Source organism: Cydia amplana, chromosome Z (assembly GCF_948474715.1).
Source record: "Cydia amplana chromosome Z, ilCydAmpl1.1, whole genome shotgun sequence".
In the NCBI taxonomy this organism is placed as follows: domain Eukaryota; kingdom Metazoa; phylum Arthropoda; class Insecta; order Lepidoptera; family Tortricidae; genus Cydia; species Cydia amplana.
In genome coordinates, this window is record NC_086096.1 from 38,899,564 (window position 1) to 38,912,841 (window position 13,278).

A 13,278-nucleotide genomic window follows, 5' to 3' on the forward strand; every position below is an offset into this window, starting at 1 on the left:
ATGCTAATGCTTCCATAAAAAAAATATATACTTGGTCAAGCAGATAACCCTTCGCGCCTACATTTTTCAAATTTGCCGGCTTTTTCTACTGACAAGATCTGGTTGACTAAGTATAACTACTAAATTAGTATTTTTTTGTGAATAAGTAACTTTCTACTTTTTTTTTACTAGCAACACTCGTCTAAAGGCGTTTTACTTATTGGTAAATGATTGGTAACCCATCCCATTGGAAACCCATTGGAAACCCGACTAATGTTGTTTATAATTTTATTGTTGAATTCCAAAAGGAATGACAATTGACAAGGGTTTACGTCAGTGATGGGTCAAACCGCTAAATTTTCAAACCGGACAAGTCGACTCCGATTTAGACCCAAACCGGTTTGCAAACCGGTTTGGCCAAATCGAATTAACTTCTATAGTTTTTAAGTATCATTAGTTCAAACCGCACCGTGTATGGCGTGTAGTCACTAAAGTCGCTTGGTTTTGAGTCGACCAAATCAATTTGTCAATTTTACGGTTTGTTCGTGTTCGATCCTTAGTTAGGGTGGACAATCAGAACTTAAAATTTTTTGGTTAATGCTATTCCATTATCGTTATGAAAAGGAGATTTAAAAGCGAATGGTACCTACAAGTTTTTTTTAATGGTCCGTATAGTCTGGAAAACCAGTTTGTTTGTCAGTAAAAAATGGCGAGAAACCTAAGTCGCGCCTAGAATTTCTAAATTGCCAAGTGCCCTTCTATACAGACAATTATACGAAAAAGCACATCTTTTACAGGACAACAAAAACTTTGACTCAAAATAATTCTTAGAAACATTGGTACCTAATAATTTAGTTGCGTTGCGCGGTAGATCACAACTTCATTCATTGCTAAAGCTAAAACGGGAAAGCAGTATAAGAGCAAGCAAGAAAGAGCGTGAGGTCTCGTGCGGTTCTGTCAGTTATCGGCGCGAATTCGTACATTTCCGTAAGCCGCGCGCAAAGCGACGCGGCGCGAAACCGCCAAACCGAACCGAAGTTTACCGCCAAGTCGATCTCTTTAATTAAGCCCATGCGAAAGTGAACCTTAAAACTCATGTAATAAGTCTCATTTTACTTTACCTGTTCATACCAAGTTTTGACTTAACTCTATGAGAGTTTAGACTCGACTCAATAATGGCGGCAATGTGCATGGCAACATTTTTCTTAGGGGTTTGGAATTGATTCGCGTTAGTACAATACAAACATCTCTTTCCTCAATATGTCAAACGAAAGTGACGCAGCAACAAATCGAAAAGTCGACTTACGCTACACTCACGTCGGTTTAGTCGACTTCAGGCCTAACTCGGTTTGAACCGGTTTGTGAAGTCGAACCGTAACATCGCTAGTTTACGTTCGGTGTCCGTGTATCTTAAAAAACGCCTTTACCTCGTTTTGTTATGAAAGTTTTGTTAATTACTTGGTTCAAAAAATCGTAAAAAAATTATATGATGCACAATGGTTAAGTTTCGTGATGCAGCCGCTGCTTACAAATTCTTGAACGGAGTGATTTGTGTCTACAAACCGCCATGTGTGCCCGTAAAACAAGTCCAACACACCATCGTAACCAATCTGTGTAGAGGTTAGATTTTTAATTATGGTTTTAAATAATATTAAAGAGCCCTCACCACTCGCCACGTATTAGATCTCTTAGTATCACTTGGTAGCCTTAGAATCCTTAGATTTAAACCTAATATCCAACTTCCAAGCCTGGACTCCCTAGTTTGGGCTTAAAATTAGTTACTTATTTCAGATGTAAAAGTTACACATTTACAGTAATCTGTTTTGCTGACCATTTGGCAAACCATTGCTGAATGTATTTAATATTTCGTATTATTAAAGTTATGATATTTAAAATTCCAGATTTAAATGTTCTGCCATGCCGTCCCATCGAGCAGAGAGTGGAGATAGTAGGAGCCACTAATGAGCCTATGCTTGTAAAGATGGTCCCTAACTATGCGGATGACCCATTGGCCTGCGGGCCTAGATACGCCCATGAGGACTTCAGGTGCTCCTGGGCGACGCATTTGGGGCTGTTCAGCAGTGGAGTTCTGTGTAAGTTGGTTATACCTAAGTTATGGTACAAATGGATAAAAATATTTTTTTTTAATTAATTTTTCTCCTCATGCTCTTAAAGTTGGTGTTAAGTAAGCATAAGTGAAGTAAGTTACTTTTTATGCTCTAGTACATTAAGTCAAATAATCTATTATGACCCTTATTGACTTAGCAATAAAGTTCAAAACCTGTCAGACCGCTACTACCGCTACTGGAGCTAGAGGCCCACGCGCTCCCTTCCCTTTGTGGCCTTATGTAGGCCCACTTGCACCATCCCCTAACCCCGGGTTATCATTAACCTAGTGTCATATTGTACTGGTAACCCGGGTTAGTGGAATGGTGCAAGTGGGCCTGAGAGAGGAGAGTTCCACTTTCACTTGGGGCTATACATTTTTTATTGTTTTAAAGTGCTTGGCATAAACGATGGCACCCATCTCACATACAAGCTGCACACCGCCCGTCTGACCCGAGGATACAAGGTCCACGGCCAGCTCGGCAAGGCCACGGACACCCACTTCTGGAATGGACGGACAGTCGAGCGCTCCACCCATGCTCATGTCACCCGTGAGAAGATAGACAAGGTGGTAGCGTACATGCAGAGCGCGCACCAGGGGACTATTTACGAGTGAGTTGCAAACACAAGGCTTATCATAGATAAGAAGAGTCCACTGATGGCTTAAGAGTGTTGTTACTCTACGTTCAGCTCAGGTTAACCACTTAACAGAATTGTCACTGCAATCGCACTCCCAAACTGTGCAATGAACTGTCGGTATTTCCAGACCGATACAACCTTCAAGAAAAGAGCATACTCCCTTAAAGGCCGCAATGCACTTACCACTCCTCTGGCGGTCCATGCTAGAACGCCTGGTGTTGCGAGTGCCCATGGGCGGAGGTAATCGCTTACCATCAGGCGATTGGTCTGCTCGTTTGCCTCCTGGTCTGCTATCATAAAAAAAGTTTGAAAAGACATGTGATTGGATATTTTGAATAAAAAAAAACATACGACTACGGACTTCTGTTTACGGACGGTGTTTATGCAATGCAGGTTTTTACTCTCATCCTATACGTATTTTTACTTGTTTCAGGATGACCGGCCTCCACCGTGACTCTCAGACACTGTACGACTTGGCCTCGCAAGGCCCCATTAGGCCTAGCGACAACAAGCTCCCAGTGCTATACGGCATTAAATGTGTGCACTTCAAACCGCCGGACTTTACTTTAGGTAGGTTGTAACTAGAGATGCCACGAATATTCGGCAACTATTCGGTATTCGGCCACTTTGCCGAATATTCGGTATTCGGCCGAATGTTGCCTACTATTCGACCGAATACCGAATATCTGTTGTCGCTAACTAAAAAGAAAAATTACACAAAAAAATTACCAAAAATTAGGTATATTTAATATTTAAAAAGTATTATTGGAAAGTTGTTAAATAGGAAGACCCTTTTTAAGCATTTGTTGATTATGAAATATTTTATTTTTATCATGGGTCTGATTTGATTGACTCTAACTATATTCATTAGTTCTGTTTTACAAAAAATATAATTATCTTAGCAAACGTTGTGCTTTGTTGGCGAACAGTTTTCATAATAATTGTGACTCGCAATGTTCGCATCTCATGCCGAATATTCGGTATTCGGCCGGGAGATTGGCCGTATATTCGGTATTCGGCCAAAACCACTATTCGAGGCATCTCTAGTGCTAACACCTCAAATAATGCCAGACAAGATTATTTTTGTCATAATGTCAGTAGGTGTATAATCAATCTGTGTATTTTATTTCAGAGATCCAGTCTGTGAACGAGTACGACAAGTACTTGTGGACGCTGGTGCACGACCTGGGGGTTCAGCTGAAGACCACTGCGTATTGCACGGGCGTGCAATGTATCAGGTGGGTACTGGGACTGTCTAGCTAGCCTGTATCTACAGATCTAGGTCTTCGCAAAGATACATATGTGATAGTCTACAACACTTTTGTGCTTCGAATTTGATAGCTAAACTAAACACGATGGCGCTGTTGTAACTGTAACTGTCGAAAGACGTTTGACAATTCAGTGGCCACAAAACATGGTGCAGTCATAGAATTAGATGAACAAGAACAACTGTCAATCTTCAAAAGTGTGACCAAAAATGAAATGCAAGTGTGTGCGTAAATTGTCTATGTGAGATCAAAAATAGTGATGTCAAGTTACAACATATTAATAATCTGTCGATGTTTGATTGCTTTATCGACTACTTTTTCAAATGTGTTATTTTAAACGTAAAAATTCTACGACATTAAGACGTATAAATAACACTTGCACCGCGTGTGCTATCAAAATCCTTGCAGATTTATCTTAAATGTAACTCTTACTGTGTTGGGAAGTGAAGTTTAAATTTATTGCTAAACATGAGCACCTTCAAAAAGGTATAACATTCGTTATTATTTCAAGTTGGTTATAAAAGCTAATATCTTAATGATGTCTTGTGAAGAAATAATTACATAGCTATTGATATACCGACAAGTTATCGATACTGTCATATGAACATTTTGTCAAGCCCTAGCGTAAAGTAACAAATTATGTTTTTACACAAAATATTTTAAATTATAGACTAATATGATAAAATATTAGCACACAAAGGAAGAAAAACTTATAATGAACTGTATAAACCGGCTTCTTACACTTTTTACGCTGTTAATTTGACAAAATATCGTTATGAAAATTTCGCTCGGAATATCATAAATCCTCTGAAATGAGTATTTGCTTGGATTATTTGGCCCTGTGACACTGCAACCCGGCACACTACAAGACACCATCTTCACTGAATTACTTTATTTAATACTTTTCGTCCTAATCCGTGTATATTTTTCAATTTGAAAATTACCGTGATACGCTCTTGGCCGTCAGCGGCCGTCGTCAAACTCAAAAGTGGTTACGTTTTCTCATTGGTAGTCCGACTCTTTCGCACTCATGGGATGTTCATATACGTGATGGCTTCCCTTTCGCACACTTAAGCTGTCTGTCAAGCGCGAGCGGATTCTAGGTCTGTGGGTGCAGTACGTACTGCGCCATCTGTTTCGGCTGTCAAACTAAGGGGCACGATTACTTTTTAGAATTTACCTCTCTATTACAATCAATAACTCTTTTCTGTGAATGGCATTCGCACTTGTGTACGTACATGTAGACATTTGCATGAGTAAAATTCGTACCAGCATGCAATACGATCGGATTGACTTACCTATTCTTATTCACAGGCAAGGTAAGTTCGACTTATCTAACGCGTTGCTCCGCAAACACTGGACCCTAGAACACATCGCCAGCAACATGGACGAGTGCAGACAACTCTTGGAGGCGTCCGTAGGCCTCGCCGCGCCGGAATCCGCTAGGCTCACGGGGTGACCTTCGGCCTCGAGAATAATTTAGCGATAATGTACATATTGGATAAGCTTTAAGTAGGCATTAAAGATAGTTATTCAAACAATAGATGATTTTCTCTTTTAAAATTCATACTAACTCTAAATTATGTACATATTTTCTATTCTAAAAAGGTTATGTTATTTCTTATCAGAATCAAAGGCGTGAAAATTAATGGAATGTACATATGCTTGATCGTAAAATTTCGAGATTACGGAGTAAATTAAATACGGCCACATGGGCACAAAACGCCGCCTGCCCGCAATACGTTTAATTTAAGGGATAAGTTCGCCTTATCCTGTATCCTGTGCCATATATTTGTGTTATGTGTTTTGTACAATAAACAATTTATACATACCTACATAGATACGGCTACATCGCAAAATTTATGATTATTGGAGATTCAATCATAATTAAAAATAACAAAGATTAAAAAGCGGCCAAGTGCGTGTCGGAGTCGCCCATGAAGGGTTCCGTAATTTATGAGTTTTATGACGTATTAAAAAAAACTACTTACTAGATCTCGTTCAAACCAATTTTCGGTGGAAGTTTGCATGGTAGTGTACATCATATATTTAAATCTTTGTTAAAATTGTCTGAAATAAATGCATTTTATTTTTATTTTATATATTTTTTTTAGTTTTATCATTCTCTTATTTTAGAAGTTACACACATTTTACCACTTTGGAAGTGTCTCTCGCGCAAACTATTCAGTTTAGAAAAAAATGATATTAGAAACCTCAATATCATTTTTGAAGACCTATCCATATAGATACCCCACACGCATGGGTTTGATGAAAAAACATTTTTGAGTTTCAGTTCTAAGTATGGGCAGAGACAAGGGGAACCCCCAAATTTTTTTTTTCTATTTTTGTGTGAAAATCTTAATGCGGTTCACAGAATACATCTACTTACCAAGTTTCAACAGTATAGTTCTTATAGTTTCGGAAAAAAGTGGCTGTGACATATACGGACAGACAGACAGACATGACGAATCCATAAGGGTTCCGTTTTTTGCCATTTGGCTACGGAACCCTAAAAATGTTGGTGCACAAGTGACCGTATTGCAGGCACGAAACGAAGGCTTTGAATGACATTTTACTCTTTGCAGTTTGCACTAGTCACTAGTGACCATAATATGGTATTCTATTCTTTGTTAACAAGAAAAAAAAAATACAATACTCTATGCAAAGAGTAAAGTAAGTACATATATAACTCATATATAAAACTCTTTGCCATAGGTGATTAGCGTCAGCCAAGCGTCAGCGATGGCATTAATGTCTATGGATTATTTATATCACTTTTGAAGGGCAAACGTCACGGTTATTTCAAAATCGATGCAAAATCGTAATCCGGACAAATTCAAGTAAATGTAAATCAAGACACACCAATGTTTCCTGCCACTCACTTGATCAGTCTAGCCCGATCACTGGCTTCCACGAGTACCTACTGTGGATATCCTAGGATTGAGGAGTAGGGTTGTCCATCTGGCTCCCTTTACCACAGCGGCAACCGCTCTTCAACCCAAAAGGGAATAAAACACTACCCGTGGTAGCACTAAAATCGTGCACAGACTTAACACCTGCTTTGGATATCCAATATATTTATCATTATTATATACAAAGGATATTCGTAAAGGAACTAAAATGAATACCAGAATAGCAATTTTGTGGTTGCTGCTTTTCACTGGAGGTTTAACCTACACCGCCAACTGGTTGCTAGATATGGATCCGTCTTATATAAACAAAACGCAAGCATTTCTGGAAGAGTGGATACCTTCAATTCCTTTACAGCAAACAGACCAGGTACGGCAGTAGCTACGGTTGGAAAAGTGCTTAAAATGATCTATATGTACTAGACAATCACCTACTGTACCTGTTGTGCGGACAACGAATGCGTTTGGAGATTATCTTGAGTGTCCGCTAGCATAGGTAAAATCTGTCGCACGCGTCCGCCGCAGTTATAGAAACGCGCTCATACTACTTTTCGTTAACCTTTTGAACGTTCACCCGCGCCAGCTAGCAGACGCCCTGCCAGCCTATTATGGATAGCTTTATCCATCTTTATCCACGTGATAAAAAACTGTCACTGTTTAACACCGTGGGAAAGAAAGTGACGGACACCGTTTTATCACGCTGTTACGTAGACAAGAACGACCATCATATCCGTACTGAAACTTGCTGCTGGGTAGACTTTGTAACATAGGTATTGTTTAAATTGAAATGGTATGTTATGTGTTGTTGACGTATTCAAATGTTCGCTTTGATTTTCGTTGTAGGTAAATCAAATAAAAAACATTGTAACATCTTTAATTAAAATATAATTATCACGATTACTGTATTATTACGTCACAAGGATATATCTAAACAGAAAAATCGTGTTGAGGTTTAGGAACAACAATTAATAGGTACCTAATAGTTTTAAGAACTTTGGTTTGTCCCTGTTTAGCGCTCTCTGTCTATAGCTCTCTAACGCCCCGAGGTCGTCGAACATCGGAGCTTCGCATTCCGACAAGGTTCACGATGACGCGCTGCTGCTCACGAGAGGCGTGGCGTTCAAAGTACACAGAGACATATATAGTTGAAGGGAGAAAGGCAGATAGATATAAAGCTCTAGATAGCAGACAGACAATCATATCGTGTGGTTTATTGGTATCGTATCTAACTAGATACATATATACATTTTAGCTAATACTAGCGTGGATCCATTGTTGTTGCGCGGCCACGTTGGCATAGAGCGCCGGCTCGCACGCCGCGCCGCACTGGCCGTTGTCCGCCATGACGCCGAGCAGCGCGCCCGCGCGCAGCAGCGGCGCGCCCGCGCAGAAGTTGCAGGGCGCGCCGCGCGCGTGCAGCACGCCGAGGCAGAGCGGCGCGAGCCCGCAGCGCCCGCGGGCTACCGGCTCCAGCGGGATCAGGTGGCGCTCCAGGGTCAGGGACTCGGGGGGCGTGCAGTGCGAGGAGGGGAGGATGTGGACGACAGCGGAGTGGACTTGCTGTGGTGCGCTCTGATCTATTGTTCTGAAAAAATAAGGTGAAAAGAAAACGTTTAGAGTACATTTACGCCTCAGCTCTCAACTCTTTGGAAACACTATAATGTCTGCACGTAGTCACCTGAACCTCCCAAAGCCCAATATATTCCCCGCCTCCCCCATAGGCAGCTTGAAGTAATCCAAAAGCGACGCCATCTTGACCGGGGGTCTGCCCAGCCCGTCCTCACTCCGCAGCAGCGCCAGGTCGTACGACTTGTTGCCGCCCTCGTAGAGGGGATGCACGCGCACGTCGGACACCGCGTGAGATCGACCCTTGTTTAGGGCGTCGTAGTTTTCCATTATGACGAAGTTGTCTAGAGAGTCGACCTGCGTGAATAAATATGTAAGGTCAATGTAGAGAAGAGCGTCTATTAGGTAAGACGGTAAGACCGTCTACTAGTACTCCACTTACGGAACATCGTGAATTTTTTTGAACAGATTCGATAATTATATGGAATCGTCGACGCAGTATGGTAAATTTTCAAATTTGCGGATTTGGCCTTCGAGAAATTTTAGCCCACAAAGCCACTACAATTCAAATTACCTCTTCAATGGAATCCAAGCAGCTCGCAGCGGTGAGCACCCACCGCTCCGCCACCACCGTCAGAATGCACCCGAACGTCACACCACTCGGCTTGATCTTCACTAAGGCCATCACGTGACTTCTCTCGTCCTCGACGGCTAGCTCGCCGTCCGATTCGATCGGGACGATCTGGTCGGGGTGCGTCGGCGTTGCGTACGTTGGTACGTCGGTTAAGTACGGACTGGGGGTAAAGGCGGAAACACATTGGTAAAACGCGCGCGCTCATTCTTTCTTCCGTGGACACGTGAGTCGCACTTCAAATTAGTTCAAATATTACACGCGATGCAGAATTAGGGAGGACTTTTTATCTTACTCCTGTTTTCAACTTGCCCACCTTACCTTAATTGGTTTTGAGGTTCAATTGTTTTATTTGAATATCACAGGGTTCCCTTGAAAAATAACCCCTTTAACTTTTAAAGGATACCTACACCTAGTTAATATAATAATTATGGCAAAAATGACCACCCAAAATCTATTGTATTTTTTTCTACTGCAGAATTTTAAGGACTTAGGAGGCTATGAGGAGAATCGTGTAATTTTTTTCAACCTGGACAAGATATTTACCTCGAGGAGGCGCTAGTTTCGTTCGCAGACGTCGTAGCCAGTGTACTTTTTGGCTCCTTAGTATAAGTGCAGGTTGGCCGAGTTTTCCTCCCGGTAGTGTCATTATGACTCCCTGCAGTCACACTCCTTGTCGAGAACCTTGGAGCCCCCGTCGTGATATGAAAGGCCGGGTCCAAGGTCGAACTCTGACGACTCTCCAGTTCCCCTCGACACGATAGAAAATGAAGAACCAAAAATACTATAAACACTATAAGTACCGCTAATAGTAAAGCTTCTAGTACAGTCAAAAAGGTTTCTACGGGCGTAAAAGCCTTTAGCCATCCCTTGAATTCTTCCCAACATTTCTGGCATCCGTTTGGCATTTTACATTTTATATATTGCGCGGCCGACTGGATCGTTAAGGTTTATGTTCCCCATTGGTTACTAAAATGAGTAGATAGATAGATAATCGATATTATCGATAGATAATAAATAAATATTATAGGACATTCTTACACAGATTGACTAAGTCCCACAGTAAGCTTAAGAACGCTTGTGTTGTGGGTACTCAGACAACGATATATATAATATACAAATACATAGAAAACACCCAAGACTCAGGAACAAATATCTGTGTTAATCACACAAATAAATGCCCTTACCAGGATTCGAACCCAGGACCGCGGCTTAACAGGCAGGGTCACTACCCACTAAGCCAGACCAGTCGTCATAGATGGGTGAATGAATAGTAGTAGGTATTAAGGCTTGGCCAGACACAGAGCGCGACTTGGCGCGACGCAGCGCCGCGTCCGCGCCGCGTGATGCCGACGCGATGACTGTTCAAACAGGGCGCGCGCGGACCGCGCTCTCAACACGCCCTCATCGCGCGCGCGAACGCGGCGCGGCCGCGCGGGAACGCGGCGCGGCCGCGCGCCACCGCTCGCTGCCTAACGTCCGATCAGACTGATATGACAGACGCGGGGCGTGATACCGGCGGGACGCAGTCTGTTTGACGTCAGTAACCTGTTAGCATGTGCCGCAGTCGCGCGGCGCGGACGCGTCGCTGCGTCGCGCTCTGTGTCTGGCCAAGCCTTTTTAATCATAATCAATTAAATTGATTGGGGGCCAATTTTCGAAATTCGAGCGCTCGCAATCGAAGGCGAGTGGTCGCGTGTGTTGGGGCTACCTCGCTGGTGCAGTGCGTCAGGCATGTTTCTAAAGACTATTTAACACGGATGGCTATTCACGATTCCATTCGGCGCTAATCACGACACGTTGTCTCATCTCATGTCATGTGATGTGAAGCATTTTCGCTAAATATCGGGAAATCCATGTTATAGGCTACGACCGTAGCTCAACGTTAAATGTGTTAAAACAATAGGTGTTGGACTATGGTTGGGTAGTTTTACTATAGTAAAAAATCCTTCAAATTACAATCGTTTATTGCGAACGATTGAGTTATGAGTTATGTATTTATTACAATGATATTATGTGCATGGTTCTTTCTTTTTAGTAGTTCTTTCGTACTTAGTATATAATAGACGTACGGTGACGCAACTGAGGCCCGTGGCTCATCCCGAATGGGGGCCAATGGGAGACTGTGCTCACGGCCTCTTCGTCAAATCTGAAGCCATTTTTGCAAGTAGTCTCTGAAAAGCTCAATGGGAAGCGGTCACCGTCGCTCATGGACACAAGTAAAATCGGAGGAGCAATTTATGCGTTGCCGACCCTAGAGAACCCGAAATACCGGCTCCTTGAAGAACCCCATGTCGTAGCACAAAAGAAATCTCTAAGGTGGTGTTCATTCCAAATTCTGCATGTTCTGACTTATTCTTGGTCCCAATCCTCTTCAATCTCTCCTATCCTCTCCAACCTTGATAGGCCTCTTGAAGGGCCTATCCCTGCATCCGAACCTGAGCTGTCCAGAGTTCTTATTCCCCCCGAACCCTCCCCCCAGTCTCCGAGGCTTCCAACCCTTCAAAACTCTTCCCACCTCTCTTTCAACAATAACTTCTGTGTTATCGATGTATTCTTTGTGTTTCAGCAGAGCCCGGTCGATGTCGGAGCTCTTTTCGAACTCTATGAGAGCGTACTGCTTGGATTTGCCTGTCACTATGTCCTTGATGAGACGGCAGCGTAGGATTTTGCCACAGTTGGAGAATTCTGATATGAGGGTATCCTGGAAAATGATTAAAAGTACATCTTTTGAAAAAAGCAGAAGTTCAACTCAACACAAATGAAAGAGTCTCTAGGCTTTATAAAATATATTTTGTTTTCATGCAATAGTTTAAGCAGGTAGTCGCTTTTAGCGGCACTTATCCCTTCTATGTTTATCTGCAAGATGCGGACTGAAGGTCTGACATCACTAGTCACAGTGCTCTGTGAGCTAATTGCATTTGTGTGTGCATTCATCGCAATATTTGCCTATTTTATTCACCTCTGTGTTTGCTACTCTTTAGCACCACCCTAGCAATTGCGTGGCTGAATGCCCTGAATATTGACATTTAATTTAATTTTTAATTGTAATATAATTTTTATTCTGTGACATTTATATAACTGCCTATTTTTGTATAAGTCATACCATTAAATAAATAAATAAAATATATAGTTAACCCGGGGGCTCGGCCAAGATGACAATTGTTAATAGAAAGTGGTGATGTACGAAATTACTCACACAACTTTTCGTAGCGTCTGTCATCCCGATACAATCTTTCTTTTCGTTTTGTGTTTGTCGATATGTATACGATGGCAGACGATGGTCATCTTAGTTTAGGCCCCCAGAGTCTTGGGGGGAACAAAAAGGACGAATACCTGGGTTGTCCTGGGATGCAGCCGTGCCACAAATACGGTGTGCCGCGGGTCCCCTCGCACCGACTTGTTGGGGACGTACTCTGACTCAAGTGCCCGGAGGATGGCTCGGTCGTGCGGTATCGTGTCCGTGCCTTAACACATAGGTGGACCTTAGGAGGTATTTCTTATAGCATATAAAAACGAAATATTATACCTCCTAGACCCCAACCCAAAAGTATGGAAACAACGTATGTTAACTGATAGTGATAGCGTTATAAATCATAACCGAAACTTACCATCGATCGAGCCAATTTTCACTGGATCGTACTCTGTAGCATACCGCTGAAACTTGTCTTCTTGTTGAGACATTGCGTTTTGTAGATTATTACTCGGTATTATTATAATAAATGAGAAAACAAAAGATTGGCTCCGCTTTCAGTTTCCTTCTGGCAAACGTCAAACAAATCAAATGTCACTGACAGTGACAGATGCCAATGTTGCCATAGTCATGGAACAATGAAACGTAAAGATTCCTATAATATAATCGATACCATGTATATTTCTAATATTAATCGATTCCTGGACAGAAATTCACAGCTTAGTCATACTTACTTTACTCTTTGGCCATAGAAAAATATAGTAAGACAAGAGTGCTCACTCCATACATCAGTTCAGACTATTAATTTCAGTGTCTACATCTAGCATCGAGTAGCGGAACTATCAGTACTGCTACTTGACAATAGATGTAGTACCGACCGGAAAGTCTTATCTCAACAGCATAAGACTTTCCGGTCGGTGCTACATCTATTGTCAAGTAGCAGTACTGATAGTTCCGCTACTCGATGCTAATAGTCTTTTTGATACT

The 13,278-nt window shown here is 42.0% G+C and overlaps 3 protein-coding genes across 3 annotated transcripts; 1 reads left to right on the forward strand and 2 right to left on the reverse strand.

The window, feature by feature from the left end:
* Positions 1-1,417: 1,417 nt before the first annotated feature.
* On the forward strand, positions 1,418-5,526 carry LOC134661537 (pseudouridylate synthase TRUB2, mitochondrial). The gene is made up of 6 exons (XM_063517667.1): positions 1,418-1,599; positions 1,881-2,072; positions 2,481-2,697; positions 3,158-3,294; positions 3,857-3,962; positions 5,307-5,526. Exons 1-6 carry the CDS (start codon positions 1,476-1,478, stop codon positions 5,449-5,451), a joined length of 921 nt encoding a protein of 306 aa, XP_063373737.1. The 5' UTR covers positions 1,418-1,475; the 3' UTR covers positions 5,452-5,526.
* Positions 5,527-8,149: 2,623 nt separating this feature from the next.
* LOC134660713 (transmembrane protease serine 9-like) lies at positions 8,150-10,006 on the reverse strand. Its single transcript, XM_063516494.1, has 4 exons — positions 9,645-10,006; positions 9,042-9,261; positions 8,580-8,824; positions 8,150-8,486 (listed from the first exon to the last, which is right to left on the reverse strand). Exons 1-4 carry the CDS (start codon positions 10,004-10,006, stop codon positions 8,150-8,152), a joined length of 1,164 nt encoding a protein of 387 aa, XP_063372564.1.
* A 1,458-nt stretch (positions 10,007-11,464) lies between these two features.
* Positions 11,465-12,830, reverse strand: LOC134660877 (U11/U12 small nuclear ribonucleoprotein 35 kDa protein-like). Its single transcript, XM_063516720.1, has 3 exons — positions 12,710-12,830; positions 12,435-12,565; positions 11,465-11,802 (listed from the first exon to the last, which is right to left on the reverse strand). The coding sequence occupies exons 1-3, from the start codon at positions 12,780-12,782 to the stop codon at positions 11,473-11,475; spliced, it is 534 nt and encodes a 177-aa protein (XP_063372790.1). The 5' UTR covers positions 12,783-12,830; the 3' UTR covers positions 11,465-11,472.
* Positions 12,831-13,278: the final 448 nt, after the last annotated feature.

Bases quoted from the DNA above. Each gene is read 5' to 3' on its own strand.
- LOC134661537 (XM_063517667.1), top strand. From the start codon at position 1,476: ATGGTTAAGTTTCGTGATGCAGCCGCTGCTTACAAATTCTTGAACGGA. The intron at 2,698-3,157 runs GTGAGTTGCAAA...TACTTGTTTCAG, and splicing joins CACCAGGGGACTATTTACGA to GATGACCGGCCTCCACCGTG. The intron at 3,963-5,306 runs GTGGGTACTGGG...TCTTATTCACAG, and splicing joins ACGGGCGTGCAATGTATCAG to GCAAGGTAAGTTCGACTTAT.
- LOC134660713 (XM_063516494.1), bottom strand. From the start codon at position 10,006: ATGCCAAACGGATGCCAGAAATGTTGGGAAGAATTCAAGGGATGGCTA. The intron at 8,825-9,041 runs GTAATTTGAATT...TTATTCACGCAG, and splicing joins GCTTGGATTCCATTGAAGAG to GTCGACTCTCTAGACAACTT. The intron at 8,487-8,579 runs GTGACTACGTGC...TTATTTTTTCAG, and splicing joins TTGGGCTTTGGGAGGTTCAG to AACAATAGATCAGAGCGCAC.
- LOC134660877 (XM_063516720.1), bottom strand. From the start codon at position 12,782: ATGTCTCAACAAGAAGACAAGTTTCAGCGGTATGCTACAGAGTACGAT. The intron at 12,566-12,709 runs GTAAGTTTCGGT...CTATGTGTTAAG, and splicing joins GAAAATTGGCTCGATCGATG to GCACGGACACGATACCGCAC. The intron at 11,803-12,434 runs GTATTCGTCCTT...ATCATTTTCCAG, and splicing joins TGCATCCCAGGACAACCCAG to GATACCCTCATATCAGAATT.